General features: G+C 32.3%; 3 protein-coding genes across 3 annotated transcripts; 1 reads left to right on the top strand and 2 right to left on the bottom strand.

Annotated features, from left to right (window-relative positions):
- Positions 1-256: 256 nt before the first annotated feature.
- On the bottom strand, positions 257-4219 carry LOC107930393 (ER membrane protein complex subunit 3). The gene is made up of 8 exons (XM_016862048.2): positions 3867-4219; positions 3684-3777; positions 2691-2810; positions 2542-2590; positions 2177-2276; positions 2025-2086; positions 1856-1914; positions 257-681 (listed from the first exon to the last, which is right to left on the bottom strand). The coding sequence occupies exons 1-8, from the start codon at positions 4016-4018 to the stop codon at positions 577-579; spliced, it is 741 nt and encodes a 246-aa protein (XP_016717537.1). The 5' UTR covers positions 4019-4219; the 3' UTR covers positions 257-576.
- An 892-nt stretch (positions 4220-5111) lies between these two features.
- On the top strand, positions 5112-8169 carry LOC107930435 (uncharacterized). The gene is made up of 5 exons (XM_016862105.2): positions 5112-5822; positions 6608-6719; positions 6831-6912; positions 7385-7436; positions 7539-8169. Exons 1-5 carry the CDS (start codon positions 5406-5408, stop codon positions 7674-7676), a joined length of 801 nt encoding a protein of 266 aa, XP_016717594.1. The 5' UTR covers positions 5112-5405; the 3' UTR covers positions 7677-8169.
- Positions 8131-11400, bottom strand: LOC107930434 (uncharacterized). Its single transcript, XM_016862104.2, has 6 exons — positions 10643-11400; positions 9727-9838; positions 9210-9381; positions 8927-9114; positions 8548-8693; positions 8131-8429 (listed from the first exon to the last, which is right to left on the bottom strand). Exons 1-5 carry the CDS (start codon positions 11116-11118, stop codon positions 8568-8570), a joined length of 1074 nt encoding a protein of 357 aa, XP_016717593.1. The 5' UTR covers positions 11119-11400; the 3' UTR covers positions 8131-8429; positions 8548-8567.
- Positions 11401-19397: the final 7997 nt, after the last annotated feature.

The following is a 19397-nucleotide window of genomic DNA, read 5'->3' on the forward strand; positions in this document are numbered from 1 at the left end:
CCTTTGGTTAAGGGTAGCCTTGTACAATTTGGTATAGTAGAAGGATCAAAACCATAAATTGACCGAATACAATAATTTTAATATAGCTATTTTTAAAAGTTATAATTGAATCAATTGTTATAAGCATCAAACTAAAGAACTCAACTCTAATAAGCCAAGGAGAGAACTCATACTTGAATTACACACTAAGACACTCGAACCAAAGCCTACTAACTCAACCAAAGCATCAACATAGTGCTAGATGTGACATAATCAATTTACTGAAAACAAATTTTCGTATTCAACACTGAATCAATGCGATTAAGAGTTTTGTTTACCGGCAATAAGCTAGAACTGAACTGATCAGCCTAGCCTAGGCTGCCTGGCCGGCCCAAAATTCGACATAGAATTAACAAGAGCAGAAAGAACTTGGGAATGTGGGAGTTTTCCTCTTGCTGCTCGTAGGGCTGCAATCTAAACTACAAACCTAGACTTGGTATCTAAAGGAGTTTCATCTTTTACCCATCGAAAAGCTTGTAAGATGAAAACTTCAATCAAACTACCCCCTTTTGACAGCTGTTTATACGCTCCCGATGTTCAGCTGACTAGTTTTTTCAATACTGCTTCGGCCCGATGCTCGAATTTAGGGAGTGCCCATTCATGTTGGACTATGTCAAGACCATCTTTCTCAGCACTCAGGCTCTGCCATGAATGAAGAAAACCAAAAGATCAGGAGGCATGGTAAATTAAGAAATGGAAATAGCCAACTCGCGAAAGAACCTTTTCTTGTAAAAGTCAAGAAACAGACAAAAGCTTGTTTCAGTGGGAAACAATTTCGAGATGCTTTACAAATTTAAATGATATATATCAACTGACTAGAAAGACAATGCCTTCCATGATAATGTTGCTATCACCAAAATAACAGTTTGGTTGATCTTCATTCAACTAAAAGTCCCATGCAATTCTTATTTGTGATTGATTTGACGAGGAAAAGCATTAGCTCAAATCCCATCCCAAGGATTCTCAACTTGTAAAATATCATGACGCCAAAAGCATGGAAGATTTCTAAGTGATGGAGAAAAACGGTAAAAGTACAATAGAGGCCCCTATACTAGGACTCAGATCACATTTTACTCCATCTACTCAAAAATGGGAAACTGGTCCCTGTACATTAAATCAAAAAGTAAATTGGTCATTCTGATAAAAATTTCATCCATTTTCATGGTTAAAAACTGATCCATGTACGTCAGCATGAGGTACACGAGGAATATCACATGTCATTGTTTGGTTATTCCATCAATCATGCCAGTTTGTAACAGTACAAATGGAAGAAAATTTTTAATAGAAAAGACCAATTTGCTCTTTGATGTAATGTACAGGGACTAATTTGCCCATTTTTAAAGTAAAAGGGACAAAATGCAATCTGACTCTTAGTATATGGGCCTCCATGGTACTTTTACCGGAGAAAAACTAAGCCCTTAACTAATAAAATGCCTCAAAAAGAAAAAGGCGCGAATTTGCATAGAAGAATTGACATAGATAAAAACTCAGGCAGCCCAAGTTGCATGGACATTAGAAGAACAAGAGATTGTGGCAGCAAAATAGCAACTAGTGGTGCTGCTGGTGGCAGTGTTGGTCCATTGTTGGGGTAATTGAATTCCCCATTCTGAACAATTTTTTACTTGACAAGCTAACATTGCTGCCAACAGAAAATCATAAACAACTGGCCACACATTCTACTTAATGATCTCCATTAAAGAGAGAAAGAATAGGCTGAAGAGGAATATAAGACCATGTGAAATTAAATTAGACATCTGAAGCTAGCAAGACTTTCTTCAGCCTGCAATACTCAATGGAGAACAGATTGATTTAATACCTTTGATGGATCAAAGCCAAACCCACCCATCTGCATCATTCGCTGTGTATCATCCATTGCTGCCAAAAGAAATCACAATTTACAGATGAGATAAACAATGAGTCCATAACCAGAGAAAGTGTAGTACACAATCTAAAATAAAATGTAACAGGAAGTTCATGATACTAACCATTTTCCTCTCCCAGAATCAGACTAAATAAACCCCTCAAACCAAACAAATTGAGGAAATACCTACAAATGAAAGAATTTGTGAATAAACTGTAGTATTAAGCCAAGAAAGTCTAAAAAAAATTAGAAGAGCTCAGAGAAAAAAACCAATACCATGAGCGGCTACTAACATAGCTCACATCAACTGTGCTAAGGTCAATTCCATTCTGCAACATCGATCTGAACCTCTGAGTTAATGGGAAGGGTATTTTGGCTGCAAGATAGGAATACAGAAAACAGAAGAGGAATCAAATTACTGTTTACTATTAATGTATGTCATGATCAGTTAAGTTAGAGTTTTAATTCCAATACAAAAAAATATTGTGTCCATCACCATATAATAAAAAGTGAAAAAAAAAATCAATCTAATATGCATGAAATCAATTTCGTAAATAAAAATATAAATTCAATCTCCATTGCAGAATTAAAAAGGAAAGACTCGGAAATCATGGAAGTAATATAGTAGTAAAGAACCAAACCTGCAACAAATCCAGAGAAGAAAAAGTTGACCCAGGCAAAAGTGAGAGTCTAAAAGTAACAACAGTTTACACAAAAAAAGTCAGTTCTAGAACATGAGCAATCAAACCAAAGCATATGAACACTAAAGGTCGATATACCACTAAAATACCTGAGGTATAATCATAGAGAGGTTTTTCTTCATCATGTCCATAGCCATGTTAGGGTCAGAGAACATTTGTGCTTGCGCATTTTGAGCCTGGCCCTTGGGGACAAACAGTAATCCATTTTCCTACAAAGTCCAATATAATTCCATTACTTTTATGCTTTACTGACGCAAACAAATACATAAATAGATTACTTTCATCAACTTAACCTGATTTTTAACACTCCATTAAGCTTAATATTAGCTGCAATTCACAGCTTCTTGATTAATTGCAGTTTGCTTCTAAAAAAGAAACTTAACTGACTGAAGCCTGATTATAACATGTAATACTTCAACTTTCTCCTTTTCTGAGACAAATATATACATGAATGGACTATTTTCATCAATTTAACCTGACATTTAAACCTCCATTAAGCTTAATATAGCTGCAATTCACAGCTTCTTGATTAATAACAATTGGTCACTGGAAAAGAAACTAAACTGACCCAAGCCTGGTTACAACATTTGATACTTGAATCCTCTTCTGAGACAAATACGAACATAAATGGACTATTTTCATCAATTTAATCTGACTTTTAACACTCCATTAAGCTTAATATTAGCTGTAATTCACAGCTTCTTGATTGATTGCAATTTGCTTCTAAGAAAGAAACTAAACTGACTGAAGCCTGATTACAACATGTGATACATCAACTTTCTCCTTTCCTAAGACAAATATATACATAAACGGATTATTTTTGTCAATGTAACTCAATTTCTAACACTCCGTCAAGCTTAATATTAGCTGCAATTTGCATCTTCTTGATGAGTTTCAAATTGCTTCCTAAAAAGAAACTAAACTAACCGAAGCCTGATTACAACACGTGATACTTAATCCATAATCCGCTAACAGCTCAATAAAGCTTTAAAAGGAAAAAGATAAACACAAATTCCAGAAATTAACAATTACAAGCATAAACTTTGGTAAAATAAGTTCTAAAACAACATGAAAAAGCAAACCTCATTGCTGAAATAAACCCTCCGAGATCGAAAAGACTTGGGAGGGATAAAATTTGCAGCACCTCGTAAATTCCGAGCCCTAACGATTACTTGCCTGAAAGTAAAACTCGAGAATAAGTGAATCTGAGACTTAATAGCTTATCTACCTAAAAAGAAAAGAAAATAGAGTTGTGAGAGACGTGCCCTTCTTTGACGATCTTAGGATCAGGAACTTGAAAGGAGCGCATGAGCTTGGAGACGAAGTAGCGGAGGATGCCGATCAGAACCATCACCACTGAAAGGGGTATCAACACCCAATCTCTGATCGCCGTATCGAGAACCAGATCTTCCGCCATCGCTGGATCCTATTTTCTGATCTTTGCGCAAAAACAATATTCTGGCTTCTGTTTTTCTTTCGTCTATAGCCTTTTTCGCCGGTGTCGTATCACTTAAATGTCTTTTGTCGTTTTGACTCACTACTTCGATGGTGTTGAACCACTTTTATTTTTCTTTCTTGGTCTAATCATAATGTTAGTCTCTGCTTAAATTTATAATTTAACACATCTACTTCAATTGGGGAAGCCTAGTAGAGAAGCAGGGCATGATGATAAAAATGGTAAATTTTTAATTTAAGTGTTTTATAATTTATAAAATTTTAAATTGATAACAGTAAAATTATATTTTGATTCTTCTAAAAATGATAAAAAAATTGATTTAATTATGATATAAATTATTAAAATGATGAAATTATATTTTTACTATTGTAAAAATATACATTTCGACTCAAAAAACAACTTTTTTCGTAATTTAATCACTTTAATAAAAGCAATAAATGAATTATTAATTTGAACTTTCTAATATAAATATATTAAATCTTAAATTTCAAGATTATAATATTTATAAAATTAAAAAAATTTATAATTGTCTAAATCGAATTATATTCTATTTTTTAATTTAAGTTATAAGTAGTTCTTAATTTTTTTAAAGTAGAAAATTAAAATATTAAATAATTTTAGAAAATAAATAGGGTAGAGATAGTCGATTTAAAATTACTCCATTTCTATTTTCGTCTATCTATATATATATTTTGTCAAATTTAACACTGTGGTTAGTAAGTATTTTTGTTTTGGTCACTGTTCTATTTTGGATTTTCAGATGTTTCCATTTTTTGGTATATTTCCGATTCAAATTTAGTTGATAGATTTGTTTTTTAAAGCTTTTTAAGTGAAAGGGTCACCAAGAAAAACAAAATTGAAAAAAAAAACTAAATCACACAATGTTTAAATGTTGAGGGTTAATTTTTTAGAATCAAGATTAAATTGACACAATATATAAACGTTGAGAGTTTAAGTTGCTATATCTTTCCCTTAGTAATTTAACAATCAATGACCAAAAAAGAAAATTTTGAATAGTTGAGGGACTAATTTGTAACTTTTCATAGTTAAGTAACTAAAAAAGAAATTTATAAATAGTTAGGTGACTACAAGTGTAATTTACTCTAAAATTAAATAAAACACTTCCCCCGAAAAAGATGGTTTTATTGTGTTTGAAGTTATGTCAGTCTCCTGCAGCAACGAGTTTTAGCAAGATCCTTAGCTTGCAATTGCTGTTGCTCTCATTCTTTTCTTTCGTATTAAATCATTTATTTATTTATTTAAATTTTCTGCTATAAAAACAAATTCTCCATTTCAATTTTCATATTGGAGTTTTAAATTTGCATCCATTAATCAAATCTTGATAAAAATGATCAGTTCAGTCTCATTTGCTGCCTCTTTAGCTCCATACCATCATACAAAAAGCTCAAATCCCTATCACCGTCTCCTCATTTCCCCAAAACCAATTCAACATAAACCTTCCCTCCATAAATTTCACGGTGGAAAAGCTTGCTGCTACAGCAATTTCCATTCACAGTATTCGAAGCCGCCTTTGGTTCCGGCGAGCTACACTTCGCCGCAAAGGGGGCTGTTAGTGCCGCCGGATGCTAAGAACAAGGGTTCGGGTTCGGGAGAGGAGGATTCGATAGGAGCCTTGGAAACGGTTCTCAAGCTTTACTCGGCGATTAAGAACCAAAATGTACGGGAATTATCTGAAATCATTGACGATGAATGCCAATGCATCTGCAATTTCTTCTCTTATTTCCAACCTTTACAAGGAAAAAAGGTACACCGTAAATTACATATATAGGGTTAATTATATCAGGCACCCCAAGCTATAGTTGAGATTCCAAATTAATCTCCAAACTTCAAAACATTTTAATTGAATCCTGAAAATATTATTATATCAAATAGGGGCATAGCTGGGGCAAGCACCATGGCTCACCAAAATGGTAAATCTACCATTTAACCGCTTCAAAATTTATGAAAATACAAATTAATATAGTAGTAAAATTGTATTTTGAGCTTCCAAAAATATTAAAAATTCATAGACAGCCTAAAGCATTATTTGGAATAAACCTGCTAAATTTTAACGACATTGCTTTTTTTTTAACACGCCGGATTCAAGCTGTCTATGTTGTAGGTATATATATGCTTAATAATTTATCTACATTTTTTAGAAATACTCCATGTTAGATCTGAAGTAAGATTTAACGCTTGAGCAGACATTTGGCTAGTAGAACGACACAACTGATATGAATTAGAACATCTTAATTTGGTTAAGGCCTTCAAAATTTTGAGATACTAGATTTGATTCCCACTTTTTTTTTCTTTGCAAATGTGCGAACTGTCCCTCATATTTATTTTGATTGGTTAGTTAGTTGTTGAGTTAGCCATTCAAGTGAGTGCTTGTAATAATTAATTCTATTGGAATTTATAGTAACTTTCAAAAAAAGTTTTTAAGGACCAATCCAAAATCTAGATTACAGTTTAGGATGTCTAGTGCAATTAATCCATTTATGTGTTAACGGAGAGCAATGTTATAATTTAATGGTCTTTTCATGTTGGCAGCAAGTAATTGATTTCTTCACATCTTTGATAAAGCATATGGGAAATCACATAGAATTTGTAGTGCAACCAACATTGACTGAAGGGATGATTGTTGGCATCAATTGGAGATTAGGTTTGTCCCTTCATAACATTGATTTTTTTTTCCAACCAATTATGGTCTTAACTTTGGAATTCCAGGCAGAGGTTTTTTAGTGCAAAATTCTCCCTATTATATGTTTTGCAGAGTGGAATAAAGCTCATATGCCTCTGGGACAAGGTTTCAGCTTCTATACTTGCCACATATACCATGGAAAAGTAACGATAAGGTAATGAATGCATCACTATATGCAACAAGTGACATAATTTTGGCCTAATGATGGTTTTTGACCCTTCACTATGCTATTGGTATAATTCGATCCTCTACCTTTATAATATTATTGGTATCTTCAAAGTTCAAATTGATAACACTTTTGCTACTGCCGTCAAAGTGATGAAATGAATTTTTACTATTAGAATGTTATTCAAGCTATCTTTGCTGTGAAAAACTTTTCAACAAAAAAAAAACATCATCACTTAAGTGGCAACAGTTAAGAGTGTTATCAATTTAAACCAACTAATAACATTCTACAACAAAGGGACTGAATTATGCCAAAATAAAAACAAAGGGATTAAATCTCAAATTTCAATATGGTAGAAGGACTAAAATCATAGTTAGACCTATAATTTTCATCCTTCACATTGATTTATTTCCTTTTGTAATGCTAAGAATAATGATGATATCTGATTAATATTGACCAGGAATGTAGAAATGTTCATGGAACCACTCCTTCATGTGGAACCATTAAGGCTAGTAAGTGACCTTCAAATTTTCTTCAGCATAGTATGCTATAATTAACATTTGTACTATTATAATCAACCTATTTCCTTATTCTTCTAATGCATGCCTGTGCAGAAAATAATCGGATATCTGACCACCATAATGGACAATATAAGCTCGGAAGTATCGTCTAAAGCCTGGAAAAAGAAGGTCATAAGTGCAGTTCTTGCTCTAATGTTCATAGCTACCATTCTGCTTTTCTCAATGTATTAGATTGCTTGTACTAGGAATCAGATTGTTTTTTGCCCCTCTTACTCAAAAAGTGGGCAAATTAGTCATTGTACGTTAGATAAAAGAGCAAACTTCTGTTAAAATTTTCATCCAATTCTATTACTAAAAACTGACCCCTATATGTAAAATAGGTGCACGTGGCATGCCAAATGTAATAATCTAGTTATTCTATTATCTATGCCAGCTTTTAAGAGTAAAAATTGATGAAATTTTTAACAGAAAGGACAAGTTTGCTTTTTGGTGTAACGTACAAGGACCAAATTACTCATGTTTTGAGTGAAGGGCCAAATTACTCATGTAATTTGACTCCTACTACAAGGGCCTCCATTGTATTTTACCTTCTTATTCTCATTGTTCGATTAGGCTACGTAACAAACAGCTATCCGCAACATAAACCCTACAAACTATGTAACTAGCTGCATGCATATTATGCTTCTTTTGAAAGTTAAAAACAACTTGTATTTCATTCGGTTTAGTTCGCAGTTAGCATCGGAAAGATAGGTCTGTCTCAAACAACATAAACAAGTACACCTACATACAGGCTACTATGGCAAGCAGCATAACTACAAAATATATATCACTGCCCATGCTACATTTTCACTCTTACCATAAACAAGCAACTAGTGTGTAAAGCTTCTAAACAAGTCAATGCACAAAAAAATAAATAAATAAAGGATAAAGGTCTTAACTATCTGTTCCACCATTAAACCGAGATGACGAAGCTCCCCATGCTCCCTGCAAGTAACAATATAGAACAACTCTATTAAAAGCAACACCAACAAATTGACGAGGAAGAAAACGCCATGAGAAGCAAGCAATAAGACCACAAACTTATTCAAGCATTTATACTAACCAGTCGACATAACCAGATCTTCAGGAGGGTTTAAATAAATAATGACATTGTAGCGAATCATGTATCCCCATCACAGATATACTTTCACATCCAAGAAGCTCACGAAGCTTAGCATCACACAATACCACCATTGAGTTTGATGGATCCTGAAACAAATAAAACCAAATTATTCCGAGAGATAATAGGAGAGTTCCCTAAGTCTAAGCCTGAAAAACGTCGATATGCGGGATAAAGAATGGCCTAAACAAGTCAATGGTACAAAAATCCATGGGGGTCGGAGATAGGGGCAGAATTAGCTCTCAGAGAGAGATGCAGAGAACATGGCAATGCATTTAAGCTGCTAAAGTAAAAGTGCACAAACTCATGCACTGTCCCGCACCTCCAAATGATTGAGCTTTATGTACTCCCATACACGTCGTTCAGCCTCGGTTGCTTGCATTTCTCTTCCTTCAGCATCCAAAAACTCGGCAAGTGCTTCGGATATTACAACAGGGTTGTCACTCAGTTCAACACTTTCGGTTTTAGGCTCAGCATCAGCTTGTGCTCGTTTACTTTGACTTGACTCCTCTGAAATGATTAGCAAGATTATATAATCCAATGAAACAAGCATCAAATCCATGTCATTAACAAACATATACTGCACATAAAGCATTAACACATACTCGAAGGCTCAAATGCGGTAATATGTTTGGCTAGCAGTTTGTTCATCTTGAACATGTCCGTACAGTCTGTCTCGAACACTATGCGTAAGGCATCATCACAAATTATCTTTCTCTTGTTACTTGGATCTTGAAGGCTGTTCTTCCTTATATATGCCCATAGCTGCTTCACAATCTAGATCAAGCAAAGACAAATGTCTTGTTTTATTTTTTTTTAAGTTGCAAAGGTTTAATAGAATCAATCATTACAAGCATTGAACTGAAAAACTAACTCAACAACTAATTCAACTCTAACTAACTATACTAACAACTAACTAACTAAAACAAATATGGAGGAGAACCCGCATATTTACACAATAGGGGACTCGAACTTGAGATCTCAAAGTTCCTGGGCCTCAACCTTGCCATTGAGTCGAGAGCTCGTCGACCAGAGAGATATTTTAAAGCACCAAATCCACACATGAGAACTTTATTTAGAATGTTGTTGAAGGAAAAAAATTCATTGAACAGAGAAACCAACCTCAGTCCTTGGCAAAGCTGGCTCACCAACAATCACTTGAAGTGCAGGTGAAACACTACAAACTTTGTTCAGACCCCCTGGTCCACCTCTTCTTTTGGTTCCAACTGGTGCACTGCAATAACATTATAAAACAGACAAACACTGAATCATTGATGAAGCTAATAATTGTCATTCTATAATGTTGCGAACTTGAACTCACAACCTCTAGAAAACACCTATGATACCAACCAAGCTAAAATTTGGTAAAAGTACTCTGCAGGCTCTTGTACTAAAAGTCAAATTGCATTTTGCCCCCTCTATTCAAAAAATGGGTAAACTAGTCACTACATGTTAGATCAAAGAGCAAATTGGTTCTCTCTGTTAAAAAATCATTTATTTGTGCTCTTAAAAACTATCATGGCTGACGAAATAATCAAATACTACCATGTGATATGCCATGTGTAACTCATACTAATGTACATGGTTCAGTTTTTAACCGCAGAAATGGATGAAATTTTGAACAAAATGACCAATTTGCGATTTAATCTAGCGTACGAGGACCAATTTGCCTATTTTTTAGTACAAAGAGTAAAATCAAATTTGACTTTTAATATAAGAGTTGCTATGGTACTTTTACCGCTAAAATTCAGTGTGATAAACATTTAAATTACACTAAAATGGTAACTTTTGTGAATCCGTAAAAGGGAAAATTACACTAAAAAGCCCTAATTTTTACAAGTCTAACCACTTAAGGAGGCAATCCCCAACTTCAGTTGAACTAAACGTGCAAAAAAGGCCTAACCTTTTGCACCAAATGAATAAATGGCTAAACCTCAAATTCATATGCCCAAAACCCTAAATTGGACTTCATTTCTTACACACGTCTCCCAAAATTCTTGCAAATTTCGGAAAAAGAAGAAAAAAAAGAAGGGAAAACCTTTCTTTAAGCACTTCTGTGGCGGCAACGGTGGTGGCATTGACTTGGCCTTTCGTCACAACCGGCTGCAGCTGTTGCTGTTGAGGCTGAACCGGCGGCGGCGGTGGTTGAGCCGTAAACGGAACACGTGAATGCGACTGAGGGTGTTGACGGAAGCTAAGGTCGTGGGAAGGGAAATGAGGGTGGTGGTTGTAGTAGTGGTGTTGAGGGGCAAAACGGGCAGGAAATTGTTGGTGAGGGTAGGAAAGGAACTGAGTATGTTGTTGTTGGAGGGTAAAATGGTCCTTCGGAGTAGTAGGGTGAGAGCGGAGGAGAAGACTGATATGATCTCTGATAAAACCAGCTTTATGAGAAAGGTCGAGCCCAAGCTTAGCCTCCAACTGCTGAACAACGCCGTTTAAGGTGGTAACGGCGTTAGGGTCCGACTGCCGGAGAAGAATCTCCACCCCTCTTGCTATCTCTTGGTCCGACACCATGATTGTGCTCTGTTTCCACCTTCGTATAATACCATAAAATACACGATTATTTGTTCAACTGAAAAAACGGACTCGCAAGAAAAAAAAACACCCACACACACACACAAATTTGTTTGTTTCTCTGTCTATCTTTTTCCCTGTCCCTGTGCTCTGTCTTTTATGTCTTTCTCTCTCTTTTGGATTTCACTTGAAATGACGAAAATGTCCCTTTCTTTTCCCCTTGTGGTATTAATTTTCTTTTCTTTTCGTTGTGTGTGTGTGTTTGGATTGGAAGAAAATGAAAGCGTTGGATCAGAAATTAGTGGGGGTAGGTCAACAACTGTAGTGGAATGTTGTTGAGGAGCAAGCAAATGGGTTTGACCCTAAAACTACAATTTATGTTAGATTTACATGTCTCAATTATGATTCCAATACAAAATATATATATAGTTTATAAATATTAAATTTTTAAAATTTTTATAAAAAATTCATTACAACTTAATCGATTCAAATACGAAATAACTCAAATTAGAATAACTAGAATTCAAAATTACTCAAATCTAAAAACAACTTGAACATATAAAGTAAAACGACCTAATTCAAAAATCCAACCAATAAACTTAAATGATTCGAAATCCAAAATAATATGATTTTGAAATAGCTCGTAACTAGAATAATTCAAATTCAAACTTGATCAATCCAAATTAAAACTTTAAAGTTTGAATTGAACTAATTAGGAGCGGCAAGAAAAGGGTAGGTAGGGGCTTAGGCCCCAAATGGATAATTTGTATTTTAGCTCTTTTAAAATTTAAAAAAATCATAAATTAATATATATGATAAAATTACATTTTGACTTTATGAAATAAAAAACTTATGATTTTATCTTTTCTAAAAATTATAAAATTTTAAGCTGACAATGAAAAATTAATTTAACTTTGATCCCTCAAAAAATTTCTTAGCTCAACCATTCCAAATTAATCTTGTTCCTGATTGAAATCAATTAGAGCCATTAAAATATAAGTATTGTATTAACCAAATCATTTTGTTAAGCTAACTACCAGATTAGGTGTTAAATGTTAGACATGAAGCATTTTTAAAACATATGTATTAAATTTTGGACCTATTGCATATACAACTTTAGATACGATGTGTTGAAAAAACCAATCCTCCTAAAATTTTAATAATATATTTTTTATTTTTTAACATATCAATTTCAAATTGTCTATATAATATGTATTTACATGTTTAAAATTTAATCCAATGTGTTTTAAATATACTCTATATCGGATTTGATTTTGGATTACTACGTTAGGCTGATGAGAACATTTGATTGACATGATTTTAAAATTTTATAAATTACAACACAATAATGCTTATGAATGAATGATGTAAGCATATATTAGTTTATTAAAGAGTGAAATTAATTCTTATAAGATACATAAAAAAACAATCTAATTAATTTTTTTATTAAAAATTTCATCAAATTTTTTGTTAATAATTTCATCAATTTTTTTGATAAAAAAACAGAGACAATTACAATTAAACAAAGACAATATTAGAATTAGATAATATAAAAATACTATCTAGTCGAAGCTTATCAACAACTCATGAAACATACAGGACCTAAACAGAAACTCTTTCATTAGACCTACTAGGATACGGGGGCAAATTTTGCTTCTCTTGGAATCTGCTTAACAACCACTTGCCAGTCATGTCCGCATAATTCTTGGATACATAATATCAAGTCTCTATTATGATGGGAGGGTTCGGGTAAAAATATAGGCCCAAAATATGGGTTTGGGAAAAAAACGAGGCCCGTTTAGAAAACGGGCCGGGCCTGGGGTAAAACTTTTTTTGGCCCCGGGCTCGGCCTGGCCCGAATTATATATTAAATATATATTTTATTTTTAATCAAATATATATTATATATTTAATATGGGTCGGGCGGGCCGGGCCGGGCTCAGACTTAGCAATTTTCTCTCGGGCCGGGCTTAGATAAAATTTTAAGCTCATATTTCGGGCCGGGCTTGGCCCTGGCCTCGAAAACGGGCTTAAAATTTTGGTTTGGCCCGGCGCGGTGCGGCCCATGATCACCTCTAGAAGGATCCCTTGAAAAATTCTTAAATTCCTTTATTTCCAAAGCTTCCAACAGATAATACCAAAGAGAGATTGCCACATCATATCTTGATGTTTTAGGCCAAAAGCATTCGTCAAGTTTGCCAACATCTAAATTGGTTTTTGTGCATCATGATGAAATATATGTGATATGTCACGTGTAATTGTTCGGATTATTTTACTAACCACGCTAATTTTTAATAGAAAAAATAGTGACTATTTAAAATAAAAAGACTAATTTACTTTTTAACCTACCATACATATATTAATTTATTTATTAAATAAATGGCGCAGAATCTGACATTGTGATTCAATAATGATTTTAATTGAATGAAATCATAAGTTTGTGGAGCAGCCAACCCCCACCCACAATACTAGAAAATTACATTTCTCATATTCACACTTGCATTCATATTCAATTAACCACAAGATTTTCATCAAACGGCTGTTAATCAAAACTCAGATTCAACTCACAGTTCACATTGCCTATCATTTGATTATTTTGATTACTTAAGTAAGTATATAAATCAACAAAAAATTGAAAAAAAAATGGAAAACCCTAGAAAATAAAATAGCCATAGTTATAATAATGGAGGGGAAAAAGCTGCTCAATTCAGCTCTAGGCCTGATGCTGCTAGTGATGATGATGTTATCGTCGATGGGTTCTATTACGGCTATAGCATATGGTAATGGATGTAAAGATTGCATCGTGGAGCAAGTAAGATACGGTTGTCCGTCGTGTGTTCCGCTTATTCGGTGCATGGCACGGTGTTTGTGGGGTGTCTCCGCTAGATCTAGCTGTATCAGCCGCTGTGATGGTGGGAAGCCGACACTTTCTGATTGTAAGAAATGCATGTCGCGGTGCAAATGCAGTTGCGTGGCGTGAAACATGTAACACCCTATATCTTTTGTATGTTTAATTTTCTATTAATTATGGTTTCTGTTGTAAATCAGTGGATATCTTTGGATTTGAATAGGATAATATTTTTTTTAGTAAAAAAAAATAGCAACGAGATAAAAGGATACTCTAGTTCAAAATAAATAAATTAGAACTCACCGTAAGTAATTCTCTAATCGATGTCAGGGATCTTTTAATAGCTTAAATTGCAATAACTCTCGATATGATAGTTTTTAGATCTTAATCATGTTAGAGTAGATATTAGATTCTCAAATGTTTATATTCCATTTACATCTTACTAGAATATTTTTACTCTTTTATATTTCACGTAAATAACCAAATTTAATATCAAAATAGACAATGAAAAATGGGTTGTGACAAAAAATTCAAGTAATTATCACTCCATCTTTTTATTATTTTTATATTATTTTATAAAGAATTACTACAACAATTCTTATCGTACTTTATTCAGTATTGCAAAACGCAAATAGCCACAAGGTTTCTATCTATTCTCGAAGTTTATTTGCTTGGGACTCATTTACATACCGAATATAAATGAAAACAAATAAAACCTTAAAAATAATGACTTAATACACCAACTTTATCCTATTGATTTAAGTTATTACTTATATTCTATTTGTGTACTCGAAATTTTCTACACATAATTAGAATTTACATTTCCCATCATGTATTTCAAAAAATAAAATAAAATTGATGAAGATTCTCACTCAACACATGGTGGGTGGGCACCTATTAATTGGGTGGATAATGGGAATCCTTTAAAGAAAATGCTTATTTAAAGCACTTTTAATGTATATTGGGTTGGGTCTCCTTTTCAACCAAAATTTTGTTTTACATTTGAGATTTTGCTTTCGGATCTTTGTAGAAATATAAATTTGCAAAATTTTCAACTAACTTTATGGGAAAACAAAAGAAGATTATATTGGAAATCATCTATATTTATAGAAAGTTATAGATAGTTAAATATATGAGTATCAGAAAGATATGGGTATCAGAAAAATATGGGTATCAAAATTTGAGATTTAAGGCACCAAAAGTGAGATTAAGATTTGGTATAAGATAATTACAATTTTAATCCATGAACCTCAATTATAAATAGGCCTAACCATTTCTCTTCTTCATCATCCCAAATTTGCCATTCTCTACTTAAGACATTGTTTTTTTTTCTCTCTCTCTTTGTAAATTCTCATTTGTATTTTGGAGTGAAATATATTTGGTAGTACCCGAGGTCGTAGGCAAAATTTGTTGAACCTCGTTCAATTCTTGTGTTCTTTATTGTATTATTCTGCATGAATTGTGAGTGTGGTTGTAGTGATTTTTTGTGCTATTAAATTACGATTGAGTGATATTCTGGCTAGAAAAGACTTGGTACTTAAGCGATCCTTGTGATCCACCTCTCTTTCCTGGGAATTGAACTTATCGTGATTTTGTAGTACAATAATTTTACTCTTTTACACGCTTCCGCACAACATTAAGATTTTTAAAATTAGATTAATCATCAATTTATTAATCAACTAATATGTATTAATTTTTAAATCAGTCGTTCTAAATTTTTTATTTGAATTAATATCTTAGCTAATTCAACTTAACTCAAACAACAATGATTATAATTGTTAAAAAAAACAATATAAAATTAAAAAAAAAACAGAAAGATTGAATAATACCAAACCTCAAATAAGGAGAAATGCAAAGCCTGGCGACTAGTGGCAGTGCCAAACGATATGCAAGGCGACTCTTAAAATAGAAAATTATATTTTTTACTCTCTAAAATGTATAAAATTACAAGTTAGTATATAGTAACATTACATTTTAACTCCTAAAATTAGTAATTTTTTTAATTTAATTTTTTAAAAAGATTATAAATATATTAATTAATATCATAATAAAATTACATTTTAACTCTTATAAAATATATAATTTAATTTCGACCCTCTAAAAACTTCTCTTTACCTCGCGCCGGCCGGCTGCCCCTCTAAATTTTGCTTGTGCACCATCATTGCATGTGGCGCAACTAAAATTCTCTCGTGTTTTGCAAAATTACAAGTCTCAGGACCTTTAAAGAACTCTCGATTTGGCCACGTCACCCGTTGCAACTCATTTTGTCCACATGGCGTGATTGGGATCCTCGACCTAGCCACAACATCTATATACCTATATACCTTGATTGACACGTGTGATTTCTTCTCTTTTTTTCTTTTTTGCTTTATATTGGTAAAATTTCAATTTTGGTTCCTATGTTATCCTCACTTATAATAACGGTAATCTTTTTGTACTATTTATAAGAAAGGTAAATTTTCAGTTTTGGTCCCTATTTTACTCTCAATTTTAAGATTATATAATAATGGTCAAATTTTAATTTTGGTCTATGTGCTACACTCAAATTTAAAATTTAACCTTTATACTTCAACCTTTTGAAATAATTTGATATCTCAATTTTTACAATGTCCTTAATTAGCTAAAATACTTTATTTGATAAAATATTGATTTAATTTTTAAGAGTTGTAAACACGGTTAAAATCATTTGCTAAACGCAAGTCCATTTCAATGCTTTTTTTAGTCGCATGGCTACAAGTTACTTTTTTTTTTTAATTTTAAAATATCATACCAATAAACTTAACATAATAATTTAACAGTCTTAACAATTGAATTTAAATTTTTAATTTTAAAAATAATTTAATTAAATTTATAAAAATAAAAACATGAAGACTACAAGTGTATATTTTACATTTTAAAATATTTACTCTAATAAAATTATTCTACAGAGATATGAGATTAGGTTAAATATATCTTTCATATTTGATTGTGACACGTCAATTATTTCAACAAACACTGTTGGTTATTATTAATTTAATTATAGTTTGAATGAAAATGACAATAAAATACTCTCAGCAACAAGTTTCTACATGTGTCCACGAATAATTTGTCCACGTTTACAAGATTTAATAAAATTTCTGAAACACCTGTCTCTTTACAATTTCCCCTGAAGTCGGGAAAATAATAAAAATTAAAACAGAATAAAAACTTCTGATTTTTCTTTTATAAATAATTTTTTAGGGTTATTTGCACAACATACCACCAAACTATGGCCTATATTCTAAATTGGTTTTTAAAATTTCAAAATATTCTAATTAAATTCTTAATGTTTCCGTATGAATGTATGGTATCCATCTAGTCTTCCCATCAGTATAATTGTTAATTTGGGGTAAAAGTAGTATAGAGGGAATTAAATTTTATTTTGTCCTCTCTATATAAAAAATAAAAAATTTAGTCATTGTACGTTAGATCAAAGAGTAAATTGATCGTTCTGTTAAAATTTCATCCATTTGTATCATTAAAAATTGGTATGGCCAACAAATTAACCAGACAGTAGCATGTGACATACCATGTGTACCTTATGTTGACGTACATAGTCCAATTTGTAATAGTAGAAATTGATGAAATTTTTAACAGAACAACTAGTGAGCTCTTTGATATAATGTAGAGGTACTAAATTGCCTGTTTTTAGTAAAATGGGTAAAATGAAAATTTGACTCATAGTACAGAAGCGTTCATGATACTTCTACTTTAGTTTCGATATTAAATGCCAATTCAAATATGGCTGGACAATATTTAAAACATGCAAATCAAATTTTTACATACAACTTAGATTAAACGTGTTAAATAAAATAAACAACCCTCGTAGTTTTTAATATCATTGTCTATTTTTTTTTAAATATGGAATTCAAGTTATTCATGTGATAAGTACATCTATATTTAAAAATTAATTTACATATTCAATGACCAAACTGATGACTGGTACGAAAATGACACTTTAAAATTCAATTAAAACGTTTTGAAGTTTGAAGGTTAATTTAAATTTAAGTCATAATCGAGAACTTTTGGTGCAATTAATCCAAATTTTTATAACATATTTATAAACTTCAACTTTGTTTTTCAGGTTGAATTTTACTATTAGTCACTATATTCTGGATAAGTTGCAGAATTAGTCCATATACTTTAATTTAATCAATTTTAATCTTTTCACTTTTTTGAATTATTCAATTTTAGTTCATTTGGTTTCCAAAATTTGAATTTTCAAGTTCGACCGAAACAATAGTAGTTAAATAATTTTAGTTAATTACGCCATTAGTCATGTTTTTTGCCTAAGATTGTTGATTTAATTCATGTTCTCCAATTGAATTATTCTTAGCTCTTACATTTTCCGAAATTTAAAATTTCTATGAATAACATATAAAAATGATAAGTTGACATGTCATCACATATATGATAATATTTTTGCAGTGTCAAATTTTAGAAATATCAATATTTAACTTAATGGATTTAATAGTTACAATTAGAGGTGGTCATGGGTTGGGCTACCCGGCTCAGCCCGATGGCACGCTTGAAAAATAAGAGGGTTCGGGTAAAAATATAGACCCAAAATTTAGGTTTGGACAAAAAAAGAGGCCCGTTTAGAAGACGGGCCGGGCCTCAGGTAAAACTTTTTTGGCCCGGCCCCGGCCCAAATTATATATTAAATATATATATTTTTATTTTTAATCAAATATACTTTTAATCAAATTTATATATTAAATATATGGTTTTTTGGTGTTGTAAAATTTAATATGGGCCGGGCCGGGCTTGGGCTTAGCAATTTTTCTTTCGGGCTGGGCTTGGACAAATTTTCAGGCTCATATTTTGGGCCGGGCCGGGACCGAGCCTAGAAAACAGGTCTAAAATTTTGTCTAGGTCTGGCCCGAACTTGGCTTGACCCATGATCACCTCTAGTTAGTTAAGTCTAGCTACTAGAATTTTGAAATTCTGACTAAAAAGGTTAAAATGTACTATAGGTCCTTATATCTTCACATATTTGAAATTTAGTCCTTACACTTCTATTTTCAGGATTTTAACCTTTGTTTTTTTTTCAAAATTTAGGTCCAATTGTTAAAATTGTTACTTTTTTTATTAAATTTGTTGGTGTGACATTTTATAATAATAATAAAAACCCTCACGTGGTAACAATGTAATTAAAAAGAATGATGTTTACAATAAAACTAAATTTAACAAAATAATTTAAGAATGTTAACGGTTGGACCTTCAATTTTAAAATTTAAATAGTAGAGAAATTAAATTTTTAGAAATAAAAGCACAAGGGCCAAATTTAAAATTTACAAAGAGTACAGAGATTTATGAGAAATTTTAACCAACTAAAAACGATCAAATTAAAATGTAAGAACTAAATACACAACTTACACACAGTAGGAGGCCTAATAGCATAATTTAACGT

The sequence above is a fragment of the Gossypium hirsutum genome, chromosome D10 (genome assembly GCF_007990345.1).
Source record: "Gossypium hirsutum isolate 1008001.06 chromosome D10, Gossypium_hirsutum_v2.1, whole genome shotgun sequence".
NCBI classification, from domain to species: Eukaryota; Viridiplantae; Streptophyta; class Magnoliopsida; order Malvales; family Malvaceae; genus Gossypium; species Gossypium hirsutum.

Bases quoted from the DNA above. Each gene is read 5' to 3' on its own strand.
- LOC107930393 (XM_016862048.2), bottom strand. From the start codon at position 4,018: ATGGCGGAAGATCTGGTTCTCGATACGGCGATCAGAGATTGGGTGTTG. The intron at 2,591-2,690 runs GTATTTTAGTGG...TGTTACTTTTAG, and splicing joins TCTCTATGATTATACCTCAG to ACTCTCACTTTTGCCTGGGT. The intron at 682-1,855 runs GTATTAAATCAA...CATTCATGGCAG, and splicing joins TTGGCTTTGATCCATCAAAG to AGCCTGAGTGCTGAGAAAGA.
- LOC107930435 (XM_016862105.2), top strand. From the start codon at position 5,406: ATGATCAGTTCAGTCTCATTTGCTGCCTCTTTAGCTCCATACCATCAT. The intron at 6,913-7,384 runs GTAATGAATGCA...AATATTGACCAG, and splicing joins CATGGAAAAGTAACGATAAG to GAATGTAGAAATGTTCATGG. The intron at 7,437-7,538 runs GTAAGTGACCTT...ATGCCTGTGCAG, and splicing joins ATGTGGAACCATTAAGGCTA to AAAATAATCGGATATCTGAC.
- LOC107930434 (XM_016862104.2), bottom strand. From the start codon at position 11,118: ATGGTGTCGGACCAAGAGATAGCAAGAGGGGTGGAGATTCTTCTCCGG. The intron at 9,115-9,209 runs GTATGTGTTAAT...TAATCATTTCAG, and splicing joins TACCGCATTTGAGCCTTCGA to AGGAGTCAAGTCAAAGTAAA. The intron at 8,694-8,926 runs GTGCGGGACAGT...TATTTGTTTCAG, and splicing joins TAAAGCTCAATCATTTGGAG to GATCCATCAAACTCAATGGT.